The 22406-nt window shown below is 38.8% G+C and overlaps 9 protein-coding genes across 9 annotated transcripts; 3 read left to right on the top strand and 6 right to left on the bottom strand.

Moving 5' to 3' along the window:
• Positions 1-98: 98 nt before the first annotated feature.
• On the top strand, positions 99-2463 carry P175DRAFT_0465729 (CDC2/CDK family serine/threonine-protein kinase). Its single transcript, XM_040894884.1, has 8 exons — positions 99-382; positions 432-513; positions 569-665; positions 716-870; positions 924-951; positions 1002-1215; positions 1263-1457; positions 1539-2463. The coding sequence occupies exons 1-8, from the start codon at positions 273-275 to the stop codon at positions 2311-2313; spliced, it is 1656 nt and encodes a 551-aa protein (XP_040749095.1). The 5' UTR covers positions 99-272; the 3' UTR covers positions 2314-2463.
• A 180-nt stretch (positions 2464-2643) lies between these two features.
• P175DRAFT_0504441 (D-3-phosphoglycerate dehydrogenase) lies at positions 2644-4811 on the bottom strand. Its single transcript, XM_040897876.1, has 6 exons — positions 4231-4811; positions 3862-4169; positions 3189-3778; positions 3082-3124; positions 2968-3026; positions 2644-2913 (listed from the first exon to the last, which is right to left on the bottom strand). Exons 1-6 carry the CDS (start codon positions 4542-4544, stop codon positions 2791-2793), a joined length of 1437 nt encoding a protein of 478 aa, XP_040749094.1. The 5' UTR covers positions 4545-4811; the 3' UTR covers positions 2644-2790.
• A 580-nt stretch (positions 4812-5391) lies between these two features.
• Positions 5392-7424, bottom strand: P175DRAFT_0504437 (serine--tRNA ligase SES1). The gene is made up of 7 exons (XM_040897875.1): positions 7285-7424; positions 7147-7217; positions 6887-7048; positions 6403-6824; positions 6261-6351; positions 5839-6207; positions 5392-5783 (listed from the first exon to the last, which is right to left on the bottom strand). Exons 1-7 carry the CDS (start codon positions 7415-7417, stop codon positions 5607-5609), a joined length of 1425 nt encoding a protein of 474 aa, XP_040749093.1. The 5' UTR covers positions 7418-7424; the 3' UTR covers positions 5392-5606.
• Positions 7425-8138: 714 nt separating this feature from the next.
• rhbA (Rheb family small GTPase rhbA) lies at positions 8139-9214 on the bottom strand. The gene is made up of 4 exons (XM_040900981.1): positions 9077-9214; positions 8871-9010; positions 8686-8814; positions 8139-8629 (listed from the first exon to the last, which is right to left on the bottom strand). Exons 1-4 carry the CDS (start codon positions 9129-9131, stop codon positions 8390-8392), a joined length of 564 nt encoding a protein of 187 aa, XP_040749092.1. The 5' UTR covers positions 9132-9214; the 3' UTR covers positions 8139-8389.
• P175DRAFT_0373806 (uncharacterized protein) lies at positions 8987-9787 on the bottom strand. The gene is made up of 2 exons (XM_040892954.1): positions 9081-9787; positions 8987-9010 (listed from the first exon to the last, which is right to left on the bottom strand). Exon 1 carries the CDS (start codon positions 9635-9637, stop codon positions 9263-9265), a length of 375 nt encoding a protein of 124 aa, XP_040749091.1. The 5' UTR covers positions 9638-9787; the 3' UTR covers positions 8987-9010; positions 9081-9262.
• On the bottom strand, positions 9577-12855 carry P175DRAFT_0504436 (WAPL family protein). The gene is made up of 3 exons (XM_040897874.1): positions 12289-12855; positions 10278-12226; positions 9577-10223 (listed from the first exon to the last, which is right to left on the bottom strand). Exons 1-3 carry the CDS (start codon positions 12485-12487, stop codon positions 9939-9941), a joined length of 2433 nt encoding a protein of 810 aa, XP_040749090.1. The 5' UTR covers positions 12488-12855; the 3' UTR covers positions 9577-9938.
• P175DRAFT_0486234 (uracil phosphoribosyltransferase) lies at positions 12853-14313 on the top strand. Its single transcript, XM_040895616.1, has 5 exons — positions 12853-12872; positions 12967-13317; positions 13382-13740; positions 13795-13966; positions 14025-14313. Exons 2-5 carry the CDS (start codon positions 13157-13159, stop codon positions 14074-14076), a joined length of 744 nt encoding a protein of 247 aa, XP_040749089.1. The 5' UTR covers positions 12853-12872; positions 12967-13156; the 3' UTR covers positions 14077-14313.
• P175DRAFT_0504434 (transcription elongation factor 1 family protein) lies at positions 14025-15333 on the bottom strand. The gene is made up of 5 exons (XM_040897873.1): positions 14986-15333; positions 14881-14932; positions 14739-14783; positions 14533-14671; positions 14025-14477 (listed from the first exon to the last, which is right to left on the bottom strand). Exons 2-5 carry the CDS (start codon positions 14881-14883, stop codon positions 14299-14301), a joined length of 366 nt encoding a protein of 121 aa, XP_040749088.1. The 5' UTR covers positions 14884-14932; positions 14986-15333; the 3' UTR covers positions 14025-14298.
• Positions 15334-15822: 489 nt separating this feature from the next.
• rps1 (40S ribosomal protein eS1) lies at positions 15823-17245 on the top strand. Its single transcript, XM_040897872.1, has 5 exons — positions 15823-15903; positions 15974-16058; positions 16109-16134; positions 16215-16716; positions 16770-17245. The coding sequence occupies exons 1-5, from the start codon at positions 15890-15892 to the stop codon at positions 16911-16913; spliced, it is 771 nt and encodes a 256-aa protein (XP_040749087.1). The 5' UTR covers positions 15823-15889; the 3' UTR covers positions 16914-17245.
• The last annotated feature ends 5161 nt before the right edge of the window (positions 17246-22406 follow it).

Here is a 22406-nt window from a genome sequence, read left to right as displayed (position 1 = left end):
TGACTGATCAACCTTCTATTCGACTATCGTACACCAATATTGCCCTTGCCGTACTACGTACTTGTCCAAAGCAAGCCGAAATACTATCCAAACACCTCTACAGTTTTCAAAACCCCTGTCTTTAACCCACGTCATTATTGATTGGAATATCGGATGTATACTACAGAAAAATAGAGTTGGGGTTTGTCTTTCAAATCTTCCCGTTTACCCACCGACTCATCACCCTTCCAGGGCTATATCTCCGAAGCAAACTATCGCGAATGTGAAGGAAAATGGTTATAGCATCGCTCGAGAGGGATAATAATGGCAACACCAGATTTAACGGTTGCACTAGCATTCGCGATTATGAATTTCTAGGGAAACTTGGTGAGGGCACTTTTGGGTGAGTACCACGGCCGCACATCAGGGACACAGCTCACGAAATTTACCAGAGAGGTCTACAAAGCAAAATCTAAGAAGAATGGGTCTATATTCGCACTGAAGAAGATCCTCATGCACAATGAAAGGGATGGGGTAAGCTGAATCAAATATTCTCGGCCTAGCCCATGTCTAATCAACCGTTTCGAAGTTCCCAATTACAGCCCTTCGGGAGATCAAGCTATTGAAAATGCTATCTCACCCCAATATCCTCCAGCTTCGGGAAATGGCTGTGGAACGAAGCAAAGGTATGGAGCACCTTTTCTATATAAAGTGGAAAATTCTGATTCCGGGGAAGGAGAGGGACGAAAAAAGCCTAGCATGTACATGGTCACACCTTACATGGAGCACGACCTTTCGGGACTACTTGAGAACCCAGCAGTTCATTTCACCGAGGCTCAAATCAAGTGCTATATGGTCCAGCTCCTGGATGGACTAAAGTATTTACATGGGGTATAGCTGCACTGTGGATACAATGGGAAAAGAGCTTTTCTGACTTACTACAGAATCAAATTCTACATCGTGATATGAAAGGCTAGTCCTGATATCGAACTAACGAAGTGTACCCTCACTGACCGTTACAGCTGCCAACCTACTTATTAGCAACAAAGGAATTCTTCAGATTGGCGATTTTGGACTGGCCAGGCCTTTCGATGAGCCACCTCCTCAACCTGGGAAAGGAGGAGGAGAAGCGAAAAGGGATTATACAACTTTGGTTGTGACTAGATGGTATCGTCCGCCGGAGTTACTTCTCCAACTTCGACGTTATACTTCCGCCATCGATATGTGGGGTGTTGGGTAATTCGCACCACTCACTTTTGCAGTCTCGCTTCTAACATTTACAGATGCGTTCTCGGTGAAATGTTCAAGGGCAAACCAATCCTCGCCGGCAGCAGTGACCTCAATCAGGCCCAGCTTATATTCAATTTGGTGGGAAACCCCACAGAGGAGAACATGCCTGGTTGGAGTTCGCTCCCAGGATGCGAGGGGGTAAAAAGCTTCAGCAGCAAACCAGGGAACCTTGCTGAAGTTTTCAAAACGTAAGTTATGCCATTCTTTCTTCTGCTGAATCTCGCAGGCATGTCTTCGGTTCGAGAAATTCTCTGTCTGACTCCCTATAGTCAAAGTCCCATGGCAATATCCCTGCTGAGCGAGTTGTTGAAACTCGACTGGCGAAAAAGACTGAATGCTATTGATGCATTGAAGCATCCTTACTTTTCAACCCCACCGCTGCCAGCGCGTCCGGGCGACCTTCCGCGTTTTGAGGATTCTCATGAACTAGATAGGCGGAGGTTTCGTGGCCAGAGAGCGGTTCTGCCTCCAGCCCCCGCTGGGGGTTCAGTGGGCATGGGTCGAAATGGCGGCTGGTCAACCAACTCAGGGGCTAGGACGGGGCCAGAAAATAAAGCCGGTCGCATTCCTGGTGCAGCCCGTTCGGTCAGGCCAAATGCAAACGGAAACCAGGGAAATCACCCACGTCGTTCCCATGACAATTGGAACCATGAGGCACAGCACGGTAGAGCAAGAAAGGGCGTCGAAGAATCAGACCAAGGGTTACCCCCTCGAAATAAAGACGGCGGTTTACCACCTAAACCTCCCATGTCAACCCATCAAACATGGGCTGCCGGTCAACCCGACAAAGGTGGGCGAGATAGATCATATTCAAACCGGTTTCCAGCGTCCGAAGGAGGGAGAGATTCATATGTTCCAAGTAATACCGCAAACGATCGAGCTCGTGAGAGAGATCATGGATCTACTTCGAATACTGATTGGCGTGGTGGCATCCACCAAGGGAACAAGCAAGATTATGGACGAGATAGTTCATCTAGGAGAAGAAGTCGGAGTCCAGGTTCTCGGGATGGACCACGGATGGATCGGCCATTGTACCGCCGGTAAAGCCAGAATAAATAAATTATGCTATAATGTATTTCACGCCATCTTGCTTGACTTGTCTAGAGCGTATGGAATAATGTATCTAGCCAATCAGGGTTGCTAGGTGCTAGAATTCAATAAAGCACTGATGTTAAATGCACACAGTATACTGACTACTATATTTGGTTAAACAATGGAGATTCATCTGAATATCACACATTGGGCGAAAAACATTTCCTATTCAAATGCAGTAAGTTATCAAACTTTTCTTTCTAATTTATATATTTGTGGTGATGCGCCGTTGAGGGGCTGCCACAATATGACCCAATCAATTCTTATTACACTCCTCACTTGCCTCGCCTGTCTGGTTTCTCGTTCGGTGAAAAATAAGACATAACAATGTGCTCTAATCTATGTGGAATGATTAGGTAGGCAAGGCCATTTCATCAGAGAGGCTCCTCTAATACAAAACTCGTGTCATGATTCGCGCTAGAATTTCAGTTAGTATAGTACAAGTTCAATTGGGGGTAGCGTGTTTGTACATGAAAGGCTCTCAAGTCTTTCGTATAAGTCCTTGATTGTAAGATTATCGACATTACTGATGTCAGCCATGAGATAGGCCACCTATGAATGGTTAACCTGTCTGTTACCTATATCCTCATCGAATCAAAAACATACATCACCTCTACTATCGGTCATCTGCTTATCCACGTTATGGTCACCGAGGATTTCGTTAACTAAGAGGGAGTTAGCCGGGTTCCGGAGTTATCATCAGGATGCTATTCTGCGTACCTTTACGCAGAACACCCGGAACATTGTGATGGATGTAAATCACCTAGATCAAAAAGTCAGCATATATCACCAATTACAATATCACTTCGAGCCGACAAATTACATACCCGTGCATGATCTGGCTCATCCATGGTTAGGGAACGGAGTGTAACCTCTGGAAGGTTGACAGCGCCCAAAGTTGAGCCTTCGTTGACATATCTCACCAACGCATCCGCGACTTCAACACCGATCGCGCGCTGCGCCTCTTCGGTACTGCCACCGATATGTGGAGTGATGATCAGGTTTTTCAGAGCACGAAGGTCCGTCCCCCAGGTGTTAAGGGTATTATTAAAATAGTCGCCATTACCAGCAGGTTCATTTGGATAAACATCAAGAGCAGCACCAGCAACTTTGCCGGATCTCATAGCATGTATCAAGGCTGGGATATCGACGACGCTTCCACGACTAGCATTGATTAAATAACTGCCATCCTTCATCTGATCAAATTGGGCCTGTCCTATCATATTTTTGGTTTCGGGAAGCTCAGGCACATGACAGGTGATGAAGTCGGACTCAGCTAGCAGGTCCTTCAGGGTAGGAACTTGGCGAGCAGTACCCAACGCCATCAGGTTCACCACATCATAGAAGATAACAGACATGCCCATTGCCTCGGCCAGGACTGACAACTGGGAGCCAATGTGGCCGTATCCGATAATTCCTATACAGCAATTAGGCGTCGATGAACAAGGTGGTATATGTGCATGGTGTACTCATGTTTCGAGGGAAGGGGGAAATATATACCTAATGTCTTTCCACGGATCTCCCAACACTTATTACTCACCTTATTCCAAGTTCCGCTGTGCATTTCATTGGAACGATCACCAAACTGCCGGGCGAGAGCAATAATTTCACCTATGACAAGTTCTGCAACGCTACGTGAGTTGCTGAAAGGGGAATTGAACACAGCAATACCGTGCTCTGCAGCATACTGCAGGTCAACCTGATTTGTTCCAATGCAAAAACAACCGATGACTATGAGATTCCGGGCTTCTTTCAAGACACGGGCTGTCAGTTTTGTTTTGGAACGGATGCCAATAACATGCACATCGCTATTAGAATGGGAGCCAGAGTCAGCAAACGATGGTCCTGAATATGTAAAATAATACTAACCGAATTTTCTCAATGAGTTGGTCCTCAGGGAGTGATGATTTGAGGAATTCCACTTGATAACCTTGTTTGCTGAGTATTTCCCGACCAGTCTGATTGACGTTTTCCAGAAGCAACACTTTAATATCCTCTGTAGCAAATGGCTTCAAATGCTTTGCATTGGCCAAAGGCACTATAGGTGTTGCAAAAACCGAGCCTCCTTGGCTAGATGGAGCGGATTGGAAGGAAGCATTTGGTGAGGTGGAAAAACCAAGGTTTTGCGAGGTGTTGAGACTCGACACATCCTTGCTGGATTTTATGTCTCTAGCGGATGCCATTATGACAATACTCGGGCTGTCCCAGGTACGAGAACGTGGAATATGATGCTGATTGGGGTTGAAATAATCAACAGATTATGAAAGAAAGAGGAGACAAATAATGCCCTAAACTTCTAGGTAGGATGTGGAAGGAAGGAAGAGGAGAGGAGAGCTTCCCACTGGTGGTTTATAAGCTTCACGTTGTTGGCCAGCCGTTGGTGATTTGTGACGCAGAGTTAAAGGTTCCGTTCATGCATGTCTCTTCTCTGTAGGAAAGCGGTAAGTTTCTATTAGATGAAAATTTTTATTAAGACAGTATTGCATCATTCCAAGGTTCTTTCTTCTTATTCAGAAAGGGTAGGTTTGAGTCATACTAATTTCGTACCTAGGTAATAATATCCGTATGGGATCTATGTTGTTACTATTATTTGCAATCCTAGTAAAAACAAAAGTTCTTCTGTGAAAATTTTTCTGAATCTTACTCGCACATATAGACTTCCCCTTCTTATTTTATTTTATTTTTTTTTTTTGCAATGATGCTACAAAATCTTATCAAGAATAAAAAAAATTCCACTCTATACGCGTTCGCTCCAAAAAAAAAACTCCGAGAACGGAGTAGAGGGGTAGGTAGGGTAGGGCGGGGCTATCCCGACTCCCGAGTTCTTCTCCACCTACCGAGTAGTTGCACCACAATACTGAATACTCTCGTCCGAGTCTCATTTTAATTCCGGGCCATGCAATCCCTGCTGGTGACTCACTTTAAATGACTACAATTATCTCAAGTCGATTGAATAGAGTGTATTTCCCTACTTCGTATATTCAATTACTCTTCTATGCTGACATCGAGAAAGTACCTGCTGAAAATGCCCTAGTTGTAAATCTGACAGCTATACTATGGGCTTAGAGGGTATCCTATCACACTTTAGAACTGAGGAAATGCGCTTCTAGAGAGACCAAAGAGATATATTATTCCTCAACGAATATCGGCAATTTCCGAGCCGCGCCCCGATTTCAAGAGGTCTCCCATAAGTCTGGAAACTGGTTGAAGGACTCTGAGTTTGGTAAAGGGAACCAGGACCGAAATTATAACTGCATGCTTTCTAGCTTCTTGGAAGCATCGTCGGCGTTGCTCTGAGGTTTAGGGGCAGGCTTTGGTCGAGATTTATTTGAGGTGCTGTCCTTTGGAAGTTCCTTGGTAAAGGGAAGGAACTCGGGGGCGCCGGGGATATATTTTCTCAGGACCTCAGGAACAACAAATCCCTATGCGCGATGATTAGTATAACGAAAACAGCACAGGTATTCAGATTGCACATACTTCAGCTGTTTGGTAGTTCTCAAGAACACAGCAAAGTGTTCGTTCTGTGGCACACAGTGTAGCATTCAGCGCATGAACATAAGATTTCTTGACATCGGTGGTTTTCTTCGCGCCATATCGAATTCCCAAGGCCCTAGCCTGGTAATCGGTACAATTGGAGCAAGAAACTAGCTCCTTGTATTCCTGCTGGAAAGGGAACCAGGCCTCGAGATCATATTTCTTCGATGCTGCATTGTTTAAAGCACCAGAAACAATGGATACGACTTGGTAAGGAAGCCCAAGCGACTTGTAAAACTCCTCAGACGTCGCGATCATTTCGTCGAAGGCTTTCCAGGAATCCTCGGGCTTTATGAGGACGAACTGTTCAATCTGGGACACTTTTAGTACTTGAAATAAAGATTGCAGAAGGCCCCGAATCCAACCTTTTCGAATTGATGGACGCGGAAGATACCCCAAGCATCCTTGCCATGGGCGCCAGCCTCCTTTCGGTAGCATGTACTATACCCAGCGTATCTTATTTCCGATTAGTCAAAAAACCACTATGGGAGTCATGGTGTTGCTCACTTGATCGGAAGGTCCTTGTCTTGGAGCCATTCACTATCATGTAATGCGGAAAGCGGTTGCTCGGAGGTAGCAATAAGATATTTATCAGTGGATTTGTCCTCGCTCTCCGTGACCTTATAAAGCTCTTCGTCGAATTGTTCAAGCTGGGCGGTTTTTGCCATCATCTCCTTGAGCATGAACTGGGGAGGCTGATTTGGAGTATAGCCCTTTTTCCAAAGGAATTCGAGGCCATAATTCACAAGCGCAAGATTCAAAAAGAGGCCGTAACCTGTCAAACAATATCCGCGGTGGCCGACGATTTTGACGCCACGCTCCGGGTCGTAACCATCAAGGCGAGTAAGGACTTCATGATGCGAAAGGCAATCCGGTTTTTCGGGAACGAAATTCTCCGGGGACCATGTTCTGACGATGGCGTTATTATCCTAGATATAAAATAAAGTAAGTGTTTTGAGCCCTCAAATGCTGTTAATGAGAATGTACAAACCTCATTGTCGCTCACGGGAACCGATTCATGAACATAGTTGCCAATGGTTTTAATTTTTCTATCCCTGAGGGTCTCCTTTTCCACAGCAAGTTCCTCTGCCGCCTTCCTACGCTTCTCTAGGGCAACCTTTTCTTCCAAGAGGTTGCTTGCATCTTCCTTATTCTAATTCGAAAAAAAAAAAAGATTAAAACTTGAATTATCAGGGGCACAGCATGAGAGAGTGTGGCTTTGGCCAGGACATAAGCTTTAACAAGGCTTACCTTCTTCTTTTTCCCAATATCCTTGAGGAGGCCGTTGATCTGCGAATTTATTTGAGAAACCTCGTAACGAGCTGTAATTATTTCAGAATCAACCTGGCTTACTGCCCGAAATATGGCTGTATCTCGCAGAAAACCTACCCCTTCGAGCTTCCTCGTACAAGGAGATAACCTCATCTACCGCACTTTCTGGAGCAAATCTCCTCCTCTGGCTTTCCTTGATCTTATTTGGATCTCCACCACGATCACTGATAAAGTCGACAAGATCAAGCATTTCGAATAATAAAGGGTTCGCTAATTAAAATTGAAAATTTTGATAAATTGAGCAGAAGGCCAGATGGGAACACGACGAAGGATGCTGTTGATATTTGCAAGTATTGTTGACAACTGTGCAAATATTCGGCGTGGTGAGCGGGGAGGATATGAGGGGCAGGAAATTTGATTTATGACTAACTTAGGGCACGGCCAACAACATACAATATTGAAACAATACCGTACCATACCGAGGTGGCAACAGTTGGTTACTACAGTTAGTACCTAACTATTAACTTAGTACTACTACATGTACTCCGTACGGTCTGCTTGCAATCCCTGGAATTGTTTATCTACTACTAGTAGTACTTACTTAACTAGTAGTACTCAGAGTATGTAATCAAGTGCTAACTTAACAGTTTGTCCCAAGAAAATTATATCATTCATTTATCTCTACTTAAAATCATTCTTCTAGACTATTTTACGTAGTGTGGTGTTTTACTTGAGTAATCTTAGGCTAGATAAAACTTTCATCTTATACACACGCTCACCTTGTATTTCCCATTTCAACACCTGGATTTAATTAGTATACAGACAAACCATAAAACACCATAGTGAAAATTATATCATCTAATATTTTTTGAGGTTAAAAGCCAGAACTGTTGATATGAAAGGTATGAACATTTATAGCAATGTGTTATTGTCGTATTATTGATAAATAGGGTATGCTGGCATAGCAGATCAATTGAGATTCCTAGCATTCATTACGTTGACAACACTCCAAATTATCCAGAAACAGTTCTCTCGCGTCTAAATCACCCAATATCGTAACATTAAACTCCCAGGTAATTAGTGGTAGATGAAAATTCTGAAGCAATAGGTCAAGGGTGAAAGAATTAGCAGTAGAGCGGGTCAACGGAGGAAAGGTAATATCAAACCTTAGCTTATAGAAGGAAAAAGCAAAAACGTCAATTAAATTATTACTTGGTCGATGTCACATTATGGTGCATTTATTGCCTCCAGCAGGCTGTGGAGGGTTTTGGGACTTTTCGATTTCTCCGATCATCAAGTCAAAAGCTTTCGCAACATTATAGTCGAGGCGAGCACTGGCTTCTGTAAATGCACAATGGAAAATTTCGCCTAACTGCCGGCCTTCGTCCAGGGAAACTTGGCGTTGTTCGTGCTTGAGGTCACTCTTGTTTCCAACCACAACGAGCGGAACATGGTCGGCTCCCTAGGTTAATGTCTCAGTAATTGGTCTAGTAACCGATCGTGCGGTCAAACGCTCACGAGATGATTCAATATCTTGTCCCTGATTACCCTCACCATGTCGAAGGATTGGCGTGACGCCACAGAATAGACGATGATATATCCATGAATTCCAATGAAATGCTTAGAATTCAGTATGCTATACTCATCCTGTTGCATGCTATTAGCGGTTTTCCCTCATCATGTCCAATAAATATTGTCCTCACTTGTCCAGCAGTGTCGACGATTTCTGTTGCAAAATCTTGGCCGTTGTATTTGATTATTCGACTGAACGTGTTTTCGATCGTCGGATAGTAGCTCTCGACAAAATGGTGCTCAACAAATCGAACCGTCAGAGAGGATTTACCTGGAGAGTGCGTCAGCTGGGGGTAGGTGATAGGGGAAGGGAGTACGGTTCATAGCGAAAACACACCGACGGATCGACTGCCAACAATAGCTATCTTCCGCTGCTTCGGTGCACTGGGCATTTTCGCTGCCCTAGGTGCTGAGTGAACAATAATAACAGCGAAGGGTGGCTGATTCGTGGAGAAATGCTTGCTTGCAGAGATATCGTGGTCTAGCAATGCGAGGTCGAACCGTCGTGAGCGGAGACTAGCCACTAAATTCTAAAAGCATGTAGAGATAGGGATTTAGAGTAGATCGATGACGACGTCGGCAGTGTAATTAACCCCCTAGTCGATTTTCGAGCGGAAGTGTTGAGCAATGGATGACTCAGTAAAAAGTGGCAAACTCGCCGTCGCAACAACCGACCTGCGGGCGCAAACAAACCAAACCGTTTTGCCGGTGTTGTGATGGGTAATTTCGGTTCTACCCGAAACAGAGCACCAGCATGCGCCATACATTCAGGAATGATCTTAAACCAACTAATGACTAGTATCACGGCAATGGCTTTAGCTAGATAGGAGACCGTTGTTGCATTCTGGCTAGGATGCCTACCACAAATATATACCGATCCTGCTCTTTCTAGGAGCATTCGACAAAGAAATTAACCAAGTATTAATGAGAAAAGAGTGGAAGGCTGATTTTTACACAACAGGGCACAAGAATGTTTCAGCTTTCGATAATGTATAATCATCGATTTTTTTTTAGGTTGCGCCAACTACAATATTTCATACAAAGACGATTGAGTGCGGATCTTTCACATATGCTATGGGAGTTTGGTGGGTGGAGTTATGGGGTATCTCAAAAGAATATCGTCCGGACTCCCGATCTTGGTGTTAAACTTATTTGCGGTTGTAGGTGACGGCCTGTTGAAAAATCGCCTGAGAACCTCATCAGGAGGGTTCCTCAGACTGGCGTATCTGATCTATTATATGTCCCAATCGTGCAGTAAGCCTAGACTCTCCTTCATCACGAGATTCGAAGGCGTGGGAATCCCGTTCGACCTTTTGGTGGTATTGTAAAAATTTCTCGGCAGTCGACAAAATGCTGGTGAGCCCATTCCCATCAAGAGCCGCCTTGACGCAACGACGTGCTTCAACATCGAGGCAAATCGTAAGTAAAAGAATCGATAAATATCCAGCGACAACATTCTGATGTACTTCGGATACAGAATTCGCCTAGAGTTCACGTTAATCTGGGAAGCCTCAAGTGCATACCAGCTCTTGCCTTACCTGGTCCATAGAGCGAACGCTATCAGAGAACTGCATGAGAAGTTGCTTGAGAAACGAGTCGGAGACACCATCAGACTGCAGAAAGATAGCTCTTGACAACTCAGTATTCTCCGCCAAATTAATGAGAGTTCCCAGAGCTAGGATAACAGTGTTCAGTGTATTGCTTTCTTTGGCAGAAGAATGGCTTGAAATCTGGCGAAACTCCGTCACAACAATTCCAGCAAGCCCAGAGACAAGCTCAGGAGTAGCAAAGTCATCACAGAAAGAAGGTTCTTTGTTGGTGACATTTAAAATAACGCGAATATAGGAGATTATGATTTGTCGGCTTTGGTCATATGGATTCGGTGTAAAAACAGTGTGCAGACCAGAAAGCCGTTGGAAATGGAGACGATGCTCATAATCCAACGGCCCTGATATAATCGAGTAATTTTCAAGGACAGAAAAGATCAATTCAAGCATGTGGAAACGATGCGGGGAGAGAGGGAAGTCTGATTCCTTTGGGGTCTTCAACACCACCAAATCAACTAGGCGCCCCAACAATGAGGCCGGGAATGTCTGAATGGGGGAACCGTTCTTGCGAAAATCCAGCAAGGATGCCATGATACATTCAAGAGCTAAGATACACGGAGAGATATTTGGCGGTGACACATCAACCACGGAGAGAAAATGCGGTTGAAGACTTCTGACTGAAGCCTGGGCAGTCTTGGACATACCCAGTCGTGGCTCTTTTGCCAGAGAAAGTATCCCATCTTCTGTATCGAGCACGCTGAGCGAAAGATGAAGAATTTGCGGCCATAAGGACCCGGCCAGAATGTGGGAAGACGGGCCATTTGCGAGAATTAATTTATAAGCCCCGAGAGCAAGAGAAGTCGAGATTATATCTAAGCCATCTTGGGTGCATTTCGCAAGGCGTTCTTCGAATCCTTCCTCAGAAAAGCGGCGTACAAATTGAGGTTCTGAAAGCCGGAGGCACAGCTGGGCAAAGCCACAGCATCTCCCGGATGCGGAATTGTATGTGTCTTCAATATCTTCAAAGATAGAATCGATTGTTTCTCGAAAACGAGCGTTGTCTCCGGCCTGTCGAAGCTCATGAATGCTACGGACCGCCTTGCTGTTACTATTCTCATCTTCCTCGCGTGATAAATGAGAAGTAAGTGAATGACGTGCTCCGGTGCTTGTTTCACATATTGACGAGGTTTGAATACCATGGGATTCCATTTCCGGAATACTGGACGCATCGTTGAGGAAAGATCGCTGTCGGGAGTAAGTGACCTTGGAAGATTGCAATTTTGGGGGGATAGAAGCTGCCGGTTGCCCTTCGAGTTGCTCAGCCGTACGGACCTCGGATTCAGGTGAACTCTCTAAAGCGCTTCGGAAATTGCTATCGATTTCATGGCCGAGCCTACGGTGTAGAGAACGGTCTTGTTCAAATCCATTACCTCTCTGTAAAAGAGGGCTATCCAATTGTTCATCCATCGTACCGAGCGAATCCACTAATCTCTTCCGTGGAGAAGCGTTCTCTATTCGCCTCTGGGGTACAGTAGCGCCATGCTTTTTATGTTCGCGGTTGGGACTGAGTACTGAGGACATTTCAAGCTGTATTGAAGGCTCCTGACGACGAAAAGATCGCGAGTACGTCGGCGTCACTGCGTTAAGCGGCTTTTGCTTAGTTGCTTTGTCAGGTCCTCCGCAAAAGTCAGGAATATCAAGAGTATTCTGGTTTGTGGCACGGTGGGAATTTTGCTTTATGAATGTTCTTTGATCTCGTGTGTCGGATTTCCCCTGATTTTCGTTCGCAGGCAAAGCCATAGTTATACGGCCGTAGACACTATTGCCCCCCTGCTCTCTGTCTTGATGTGCTTCTTCAGAAATATGTCCCGTGAGAAACCTCCTTCGCTTTCTTTGCCTAGCATTGTGTTCATCGTCCTTTGGAGAGGGTGAAGAAGGGCCTAGTTGGCGAAAAGGAAAGGTTATCGTAGGTCATGAAACACTAGTTGGGCGTCGTACTCACCTGTGTCTTTTGTTAGACGCAGAGACTGGGACGATCGAGGAGAAGAAACAGGGGCATAAGATGTTCTAAGCCCCCCTGCATCTGTAGAAGAAGTACGCGATATGAATGATCCGGTAGAACCATCCAGTTCCAGGAGAGGTTCTAGTTTATTTCGAGGGGATTTACCATACGTCAAGGGCCTTTTTTTATTCTGAGGCATATTGGAGTGGTAGCCTGAGCAGAACTGTTAGAGAAAGATTATTACCAGGTAGCGTTTAGAACGAGGTTCGTTGTTGTGCTATCACATATTCCCGCCCAAGTGTTGAAGCAAAGTCGTCGAGAGGTAGCAGAGTAGATCAATCTACCCCGTGGGAATGCGCCGGAGTAGGAAAGTTGGTTGGTCAGCCCAGTTATGGTCCCTTAGTACAGCAATCTTGAGATTCCACCGACTAATAGTCCGCAGCCAGTAATAGCAGGTAGACCCAGTGAGTAGCTGTACTCTTTAGTTTCATTGCAAGTCGAGGGTTCCAGTCAACCTAAGGTAGACTACTACCTAGGTCTCATCTCATTTTTGCCATTGCGAGCCCCCACTTTCATACATACTCTGTAAGTGCTGAAAGGATCTCTTGCCCTTTCTCCGCCTTTAGAGCTACTAGTGGCAAGCGGCACAACCACCTGACAACATACAACCTGGTTCTAGGGTACACGAGGTCTCCTGCACTTATTGAGCAATAATTCGTCGTCAGTTTCGCTAACTGGCATACCGCCATTTCAGACATATACAATATACCATCTAATCTGCTATATCCCTGCGGGCGGGACGAGTGCAATCTTGACTATTTCAACTTGTCCATTCCATTAACCACTACTTCTTGCACTTTATTCCGTCATGGCCAGTGAAATCGTCAAATCCATACCCTCCCCTGCTCAGGGCGTTGGCCCTGTTTACCAGTCTGATAAAGAAAAACCTACGGCAACAGTATCTAAGGACATTTCCTACGAAAATGTCCACGTTCTGCCTCAAACCCCTCAACTGATTGCGTTATTGACGTAAGATAGGACCTATCATAGAGTTGGCAATAGATATTGTGAGCCTAGACTGACACTTCCATAGAATGATCAGAGATCAAAATACCAGCCGTGCTGACTTCATCTTTTATTCGAACAGGATCATCCGTCTCCTGGTGGAAGAAGGCCTCAACCATCTTCCGGTTGTTGAGCAATCCGTCACTACTCCTGTGGGCCGCGCATATCTTGGTGTTAAGTTCGAGGGGAAAATATGCGGAGTTTCGATTATGAGAGCTGGCGAGGCAATGGAGCAAGGGTTGAGAGACTGTTGTCGGTCGGTTCGGATAGGGAAAATCCTTATCCAAAGAGATGAAGAAACATGCAAACCAAAGCTTTTCTACGAGAAGCTTCCTGCTGATATATCCAATCGATGGGTACTTCTGCTAGATCCAATGTTTGCAACAGGTAAGTGTAAACTCCCAAAGATTGGGCACGCGACACAGAACTAATCTCGACTAGGCGGATCTGCAACACTTGCTGTTGAAGTTTTGAAGGCCAAGGGTGTACCAGAAGAGCGTATCCTATTTCTAAATCTTATTGCAAGTCCTTCGGGAGTTACAGATTTTGCGAAACGCTTCCCTAAGCTCAGGGTTGTGACTGCCTTCATCGACCAAGGTTTAGATGAAAAGAAGTGAGACACTTCCTTGTAGTCAATGCGCCACGTACTAATAATGTCTTGTCCTTTACAGATATATTATTCCGGGCCTTGGTGATTTCGGTGACCGATACTATACCCTATAAAAAATATAGCGACCAGAAGGACAAATACCTCTCCCCAGCCAACGCCTAAATAACAATAAATTTCCCAGTATCTTTTTGGCAATTGCCGTCTGTGGAACATTCGCCAACAGACTGCATGGCATACGCACTTATAGTAGAGTGAACCCTGTAGGCAAAGGAGTAATAATCACTAAAAATCGCAATGCCTCCATTTGCACAGCGTTTATCTTCCCCGCTGTATCTTCAATAACTTTCTGAAAATTGACCAAGTTGTTCTGTATTATTATCTCCGGGAGAAGCGGGATGGCCGTAGGAACGTGTGGCTTGTGCATCATTTTCTTGGTACTTGTTCGCAGTATCTTTGGCAACTGCATCGCAGGCATCAACCCAGTCTGAGTATACATCAACAGCCGCAGAAAGATCTAGGAAAGACGACTATTAGAACTATCCAGAGGGTTGCCAAATGCAAGAACTCACAGTTGATGCCTGTTTGGAATCTTTGTCCGCACACCTTGCAAGACAAGTGTCCTAGCCCAAGCTTCTTATCTAGTTTCACCACGATCGAATTCTCGTGGTTGCAAAATAGGCAAGCAAACGTTGTCGCAAGGGGTTCTCTCTATCCTCATGTTAGTACGCTGTTTGTAGGCATGTAGGTAAGACGGGTCTCCTGAATATTGTCCAACCTTCTTGGGTCCCTGGGGTTGACGGCTTGACTTCTTGCGCTTGCCCTGTAACGACACGGAAGGAAGGAAGCAATGTTAGCAATTGTTATGGTATGAAGGCAGGAGGTGGTCGTCGGCTCTGCTAATATCAGTGAGGTCGTACCATGCTTAAGACTCAAGATTTATTATAATTCAAGGGACCCTATTGCCCAAAACTTGACATCGAGCGAGTTAGCGGTAAGAAGAACGTCACAGTAAGGAAACAAACCAGTTATTAAGGCAGACACCGATATGTCTAGTGGTTGATAAGGAGTGGCAAGCTTCCCGCGCGTTCTATCAAGTACAAGTACGTCGATAGGCGTGGGCTGCGCAAGATGGTTGGTGCATTACCCTGGAGCTGGGAAGGGGACTCCGAGCCAATAATTTTATTCTAGGAAAAGTGGAGGAGAATTTTGCAGAAATGCTCACTCACGCCATGGCATCCGAAGAGCAACAAATAACCCACACTATACTCAGTTAACTTGGGGACAAGCTCCGAAGTCAGGCCGAACAGATGGGCAATGTTAACATTGAATACTTGTACAACCCATTTCCCAGGTGGGTAGACATTAACAAGATATTCTGACGAGACCTCAAGAGGCACCTATTCTGTACTACTCCCTGGTTATTAAAGTACTACTAGTCCAGAAATACCCACTAAAATCTTAACATCCATTATATTATACCCACAGAAACAAATGTATATGACAGTGCGCAAAAAAATAAAGCACTTTCCCTACAGAGGAGACAGTGACCTATACCTATAGATGCGCCCATGTGCAAGTAGTTATAGGCAAAAAAGAAACACTATTTAAAAAAAATACGGGGTGGCAAGTACAGAGGCGCAAAACTAAAGTGCATGATGAAATGGGCTTCTATACTCAAAATTTGGTCACGTGATAAGCGCAACAGCCCAATCACATAATCCAAGTGTGTGGGTATTATATTATATAAGCCGATTATAGGGCCAGCGCCTCGCTTAACGGACTTTTCTGTGGGATTTCGTTTTCATCTTCTTGTCTGTCGAAACCGCGGCAAGCAGCACGAATCGACTCGACCCCTTCCACCAGAGCGTGTGGTGTGATTTTCTAGTCTGTCTTCAACCTTTGACAGATAAGACTTGAGTCGCAATTATGGCTGTTGGAAAGTACGACACTCTATGTTCAGTGAACATCAACGCGAAGACGATTTGGTCCCTCTTGCTAATATCTCGCCAGGAACAAGCGCTTGTCAAAGGGCAAGAAGGGTGTCAAGAAGAGGACTGTCGATCCCTTCACCAGGAAAGATGAGTACTCTGTGAAGGTAAAATTCCGCTTGATCTCAATGCTTGACAGAATACTAACTAGACACAGGCCCCTTCCACCTTCCAGATCCGAGAGTAAGTCAACTGAACATTTGTGCATTATTTGTGGTAATTTCATTTCAATCTCCGAATGTCGACTAACATGGGGATTGAAGTGTTGGAAAGACCCTCGTCAACCGCACCAGTGGTCTCAAGAATGCGAATGATTCGCTTAAGGGTCGGATTTTCGAAGTTTCTCTTGCCGATCTCCAGAACGACGAAGACCACGCCTTCCGCAAAGTCAAGCTCCGCGTCGATGAGATCCAAGGAAAGAACTGTCTCACCAACTTCCATGGTCTGGATTTCACCACCGACAAGCTGCGATCCCTTGTGCGTAAGTGGCAGTCGCTCATTGAGGCCAACGTCACTGTGAAGACGACCGATGATTATCTTCTCCGTCTGTTCACCATTGCCTTCACCAAGAGACGCCCGAACCAGATCAAGAAAACCACATACGCCCGCTCTTCCCAGATCCGCGCTATCAGGAAGAAGATGACCGAGATTATGCAACGCGAGGCTGCCAGCTGTTCCCTTGCCCAGCTTACCACGAAGCTTATCCCTGAGGTCATTGGCCGTGAAATTGAGAAGGCAACCCAGGGAATCTATCCTCTGCAGAATGTTGGTGGTACTTGAAATTTCCCCCGTTTGAACAAGAACTAAAGCTTTTCTAGGTCCACATTCGCAAGGTCAAGCTTCTGAAGGCTCCCAAATTTGATCTGGGTGCTCTGCTTAACCTGCATGGCGAGTCTACAACTGATGACAAGGGCCACAAGGTGGAGAGGGAGTTCAAGGAGCAGGTTCTTGAGAGCGTCTAAGGGATCAATTACGGTTCCGTGGCTGTTATGTTTATTTTATGCAGTCATGCATGGATGCAAGCTTGTTCCTTGGAGAGAAAATAAGTAAAAATCGGGTAGTGTATTAGCCGCCAATGACAATTTCTTAAGTTCGTGTGCACAAATCACCAGTATCATGCTAGCAGCAATATCCATGTATCCACATCCTTTATACCATCAGACCCCAGGTTTAGAGGGAGTGTATGTATGTTGATTGAGCCACAGCTGTACGGTGGCTGTACGATAAATATGGTAAAATATTACATACAATTAGTAGGTCATGATTGTACGACTAAGTTATTATTTGAGGTTCTTGTGCATCTGAGGTATGGTGCTTCGGGGAGCCTCTTAGGATATCATAGTAAAGTGGATCCAATCCTTTTTTTTCCAGATATTAAAATTCACCAAATAATATCAGTACCTAGTTTTCCTACGTAGTAGGGTGTGCGTATGCAGGCCACTTGAGTATCTGTAATGGTGTTGTTATTTGCACTTATTTATTCCTTGGCCTGGCTGCCGATTCTCTGTGATTTTGCTCTGGTGTAGACACAAGTACAAGAGATGTTCAAAAGACGTTCGAATATACCAGTTTATATTTATCCCAGGTTGGTTGCACTTTATCAGGCTTTTCCTCTTCACTTCAGGGTGGTGTAGCTAAAAAATTGAAGAACCTATTTGACCTCGCACAGCATTAATAGTTACGAGGAACCCCACCCCCGCCGCCTCTTTTCTTTCTCGAGGTACTCCGTATGTACTCCGTACACGATAAGACTACCTACCACTTTCCTGAGCCAGGATGTTCCAACAGCCGCTAGTCGCAGGTAAGCAACTAGTTGGAATGTCGATACAATAGTGTCTACCCTACTAATAAGCACCGACATACACAATTCCAAAGAAAATCGGCGGACCTTTAGGACCCGCTAGAAGCCAAGACCAAGTAGGCCATCGAGTCCATGCCCTAACCGCCCCTTCCGACCTAGTCTCCAGGGTCGCGCCTTGCGCGCCCCCGACAGCTCAATACTCAGTTTTATATAGCTTTAATTTCAAAATAACCTAGTATACCTAAATTAAAAGATATTCTAATATAAAATAGATATAAATAAATCTTTATATCTCTTGTATCTTCCTAGATTTCTAATATCTTTTTAAAATAATTCCCTAATTTAAGGCATAGGTAATGTCACGGCGGGCAGGCTGGCAGTAGGTGTAGCTAATAGTATAGTGTATATTCAGGCTATATATATATAGATCTGATAGGTTAGGGTTAGATTAGGACAAGAATATAACTTAAAGAGCTATATTGTCAGGGTGCAGAGTCAGATTCAGATATTCATTAACTAGGAGCTAACCAGACAGAACAGCAGAATAGTAGGTATTAGGTAATAGATAGGATATAGCTCAAAGAGCTATAATAGGATCAAGGATAATATAGCTTAAATATAGGAATAAGGGTAGATAATTAAGGCAGAATCTAACTAGATAGGTACTATAGTTTTATACTATAATAGTACCTCTCTTCTTAGGGTTAAACTTTATTAAGACTAGGGAGGAAGTAATTAAGGCTTTTTAGAATAATAAAAGTAATAATTATTTACTAGTTAGTAAATATTCTCTAGATACTTAATAAACTCTTTAATTAATTTATTATATTTAATTTATTTAATAATATATTATAATTTAAATTTATTATAATCTTAATAAATTTATTAAGAATTAAAGATTTTCTTAACTTCTTATTTTTTTAATTTTTTAATTTTAATAAATAATAGTAAATTAAGATATTAATTAAATAAAGAATTATTAATAATAGAATAAAGTAAAAATATATTAAATATAAAATAAATTTTTATATTTTTAAATAATTTAAATTTATAAATATATAAATTAATAATTTTTTTAATATAATATAATTTAAAATTTTTCTAATTTAATTTTTTTTATAAATAAAATATTTAAATATTATAAGTATCTAGCTAGACTTTTTATTCTATAATATAATAATATATAAATTATCTTTAATAATTAATTTATATTTTATAATAAACTTAAGTAAATAAAATCTTAATATAAATAAATTTATAAATTTTATATATAATATTAATAAATTTTTTAATATTTTTTTTAGTAAAATAAATAATAAGATAATTTAATTTAAATCTTAATATTAAATAAAATTTATAATTAATTATAAATAATAATACTTTTATAAACTTAGAATAAATAAAATTAATAATAAATTTAATTATTAATAATTATTTAAATTAATTATTTTATAGATATAATATATATATTTATAAATATTATTTTAAGATAATATTAATATATTTATTTTAATTATTAATCTTAAAATAATAAGTAATAAATAATAAATTATAAATTTTTAGATAAGATATTAGATATTTTTAGAAAATAATAATAAATTAGATTCTATAATCTAATATAATTATTTTAGAGATATTATAGAGTTTCTAGATATATTTAAGATATAAATTAATTATTCTTTTAATATTAATTATCCTAATATAAGGAAGAAAGTATTTTATTTTTATTAAATAATTAATTATAACTAGAATAATATTATAATTATTATTTAATAATAAGTATATAATAAAGTCTATATTTATATCTTATTAAATATATTTAAAAATTAATAAAAATTTTAATATTTCTTACTTTATTTCTTAAAAAGAAATAATTTAATAATAAAAATAATAATTCTAAATTTATTAATTAATATATTTATAAATTTTAAGCTAGAAATATTTATATAATATTAATTTATATATTTTAGTTTTTTTAGAATATCTAGTAGTAAGATTTTTATAATAAAGTTTTAATATTTTAGCTTTTATTTTATTATAATTAAGTATATAAAGTTAGTCTTAATATCTTAAGTATAAACTAGTATATTTATAATTAACTAGTATAATATTAAAGTATTTTAATAAATTATTTTTTAAAATATTTAAAATAGACTAGAGCTTTTTATCTTATAGATAAGTTTTATTAAATAATAATTATAATATTAGTAATAAGGAGATTAATTTATTAATAATAAGTTATTTAATAAAGTATATTTAATATTAGCTATTAATATTTAATTTTAGATTAATAGTAATCTTAGATAGTAAGTTTTTAGATTTTAAAATAATCTAGTTCTAGTAAAAGAGTTATTTATCCTCTTTTTTAAGTAGGTTCTTTAATCTTCTAGTTAATATATTAGGCTTAATACCTAATTTCTTAAAATAGTAATATATTTAGAAGTTAAATTTTAATAAAAATTTAGATTAGTAAGCTTATTAATAATTTAATAACTTAATTAATATAAAATACTCTAAATTCTAATAATTTATAATAATCTTTATAGGTAATAAAGTCTCTTCTAATTTAAAATATTATTTTTTAAAGTAATAAATAATAACTAGTAATTCTTTATTATAAATCTTATAATTATATTTTATTATAAAATATTTTTTAAAGAAAAATATAATAAGATATAATATATTTTTATTATTATATTATAATAATATTCTAGTAAATATATAATTAGAAATATTAATTTCTAGAATTATATTTTTTAATTAATTAAAAAATTTTAATATTAGAATATTTATAAAAGTAGCTTTTAATTATTTAAATATTTCTTAATAAATAAATATTTAATTAAAGTTAATATTCTTCTTAATTAAATTAACTAATAGTCTAATAATTTTTAAAAAATTATAAATAAATTAGTAGTAAAAGTTCCTAAAATTAATAAAAATTTAAATATTAATTAAATAAGTTAGTATTTTCTATTTAATAATTATTTTTACTTTATTAAAATTTATTTAGAAATTATCTTTACTTATAATTAGTTTTAAAAACTTTATTTTATATATAAAAAATTTATATTTACTAAATTTAGTATAAAGTCTTATTATTTATAAATATTTTAATATTTATTAGATATAATAAATATACTTAATATAAGTTTAGTTATAAATTAGAATATTATTTAAATATATAATATAAAAAATATTTAAATAATTATATAAGGCTTTATTAATAAATTTCTAGAATAATATTAGGACTTTAATAAATCTAAATAATATTATTAAAAATTTAAATAAGTTTAATTAAGTTTAAAAAATAATAAGATATTCTTATTCTTTCTTAATTTATAGATTATTAAAAGTAAAAATAATATTAATTTTTAAGAAATATTTTATTTTTTTTAAATTATTTAATATCTCTTTTATTAATAATAGTAAATAATAATTTTTTATAATAATTATATTTAAGGCTTAGTAATCTATATAGAATTATAAGCCTCTTCTAGATTTTTTTATAAATAAAATAGGGAATATAGTAGGAAAAAAACTAGAATAAATAAAATCTTTTTTTAAATTCTCTTTAATCTATTTCTTTAAAACTTTTAGTTTATCTTAGGACATGCTATATAGGCTTTTAAATAATAGAATTTTTTTAGATAGTAATTTAATCTTATAATTATTAAATTAATAAAATAGTAGGTACTTAACCTTCTTTAGTAAGAATATATTATAGAATTTAATAAATTTAGAGAATAATTATTCTTATAGTTTAGATTTAATAATAATAATAAGATTTAAAGTAGCTTTAATATCTATAATAATAATAATAAATATCTAGTATCTATAGTAGGTATATATAGTATAGGTAATAATTAAGATTCTAGTAATATCTTAATTCTTTAGAAATTTAGGGTAAGAATTAAGATATTAAGAAAAAGCTTTTAATAATATATTATATAATATTAAAATCTTTATAAATTTTAGAAATATATTATAATATTTCTTATAATAAAAATTTTTAAATAAAATAGTATAATTAATAAATTTAATCTAGAAATTATAAATCTTTAATTAAAATAAATTAAGAATAATAAAAAAATATATAAATTAAATTATAAAAAAAATAATATTTTTTTTAGTATAATTATAAATTTTTTAAATTAAATAAATAAAATAAGTAATATAACTAAACTTTACTAGAATATTATTAAATCTTCTTAATAAAATAGAGTTTTTTAATAATAATATCTCTAGTTAATTATTTATAGTCTAATTATAATTTATAAAATATTTATTCTTAACTCTAGAGTTAATTATAATAAAGATTAATAGAATTTTATTAAAGATTTCTAGATTAATAAGTAGAATTATTAATTTAAATTAATAATTTTTTTTTTACTATTATTCTAGTTATTATAGCCTTTAATAAATAGAGGGAGTATTAGAAGTATTCTTAATTATAGTTTAGATTAGAGATACTCTATTTTTTAATTTAGGGGATAGGAGGTATTTAGTAGGTAGGATTTTAATTAATAGGAGGTATAGGTCTAGTTTAGTAGTAAATATAAAGATATAGCTAGTTAGTCTTTAATTAGGATATAAGTAGTTACCTATTAGGTAGTTAGTACTACTATAGCAGTAATATAGGTATTAGATTTAA

The sequence above is a fragment of the Aspergillus ochraceoroseus genome, assembly GCF_002846915.1.
Source record: "Aspergillus ochraceoroseus IBT 24754 chromosome Unknown P175scaffold_9, whole genome shotgun sequence".
In the NCBI taxonomy this organism is placed as follows: Eukaryota; Fungi; Ascomycota; class Eurotiomycetes; order Eurotiales; family Aspergillaceae; genus Aspergillus; species Aspergillus ochraceoroseus.
Note: the sequence above shows the minus strand (reverse complement) of the source record. Positions and strands in the feature narration are given on the sequence as shown.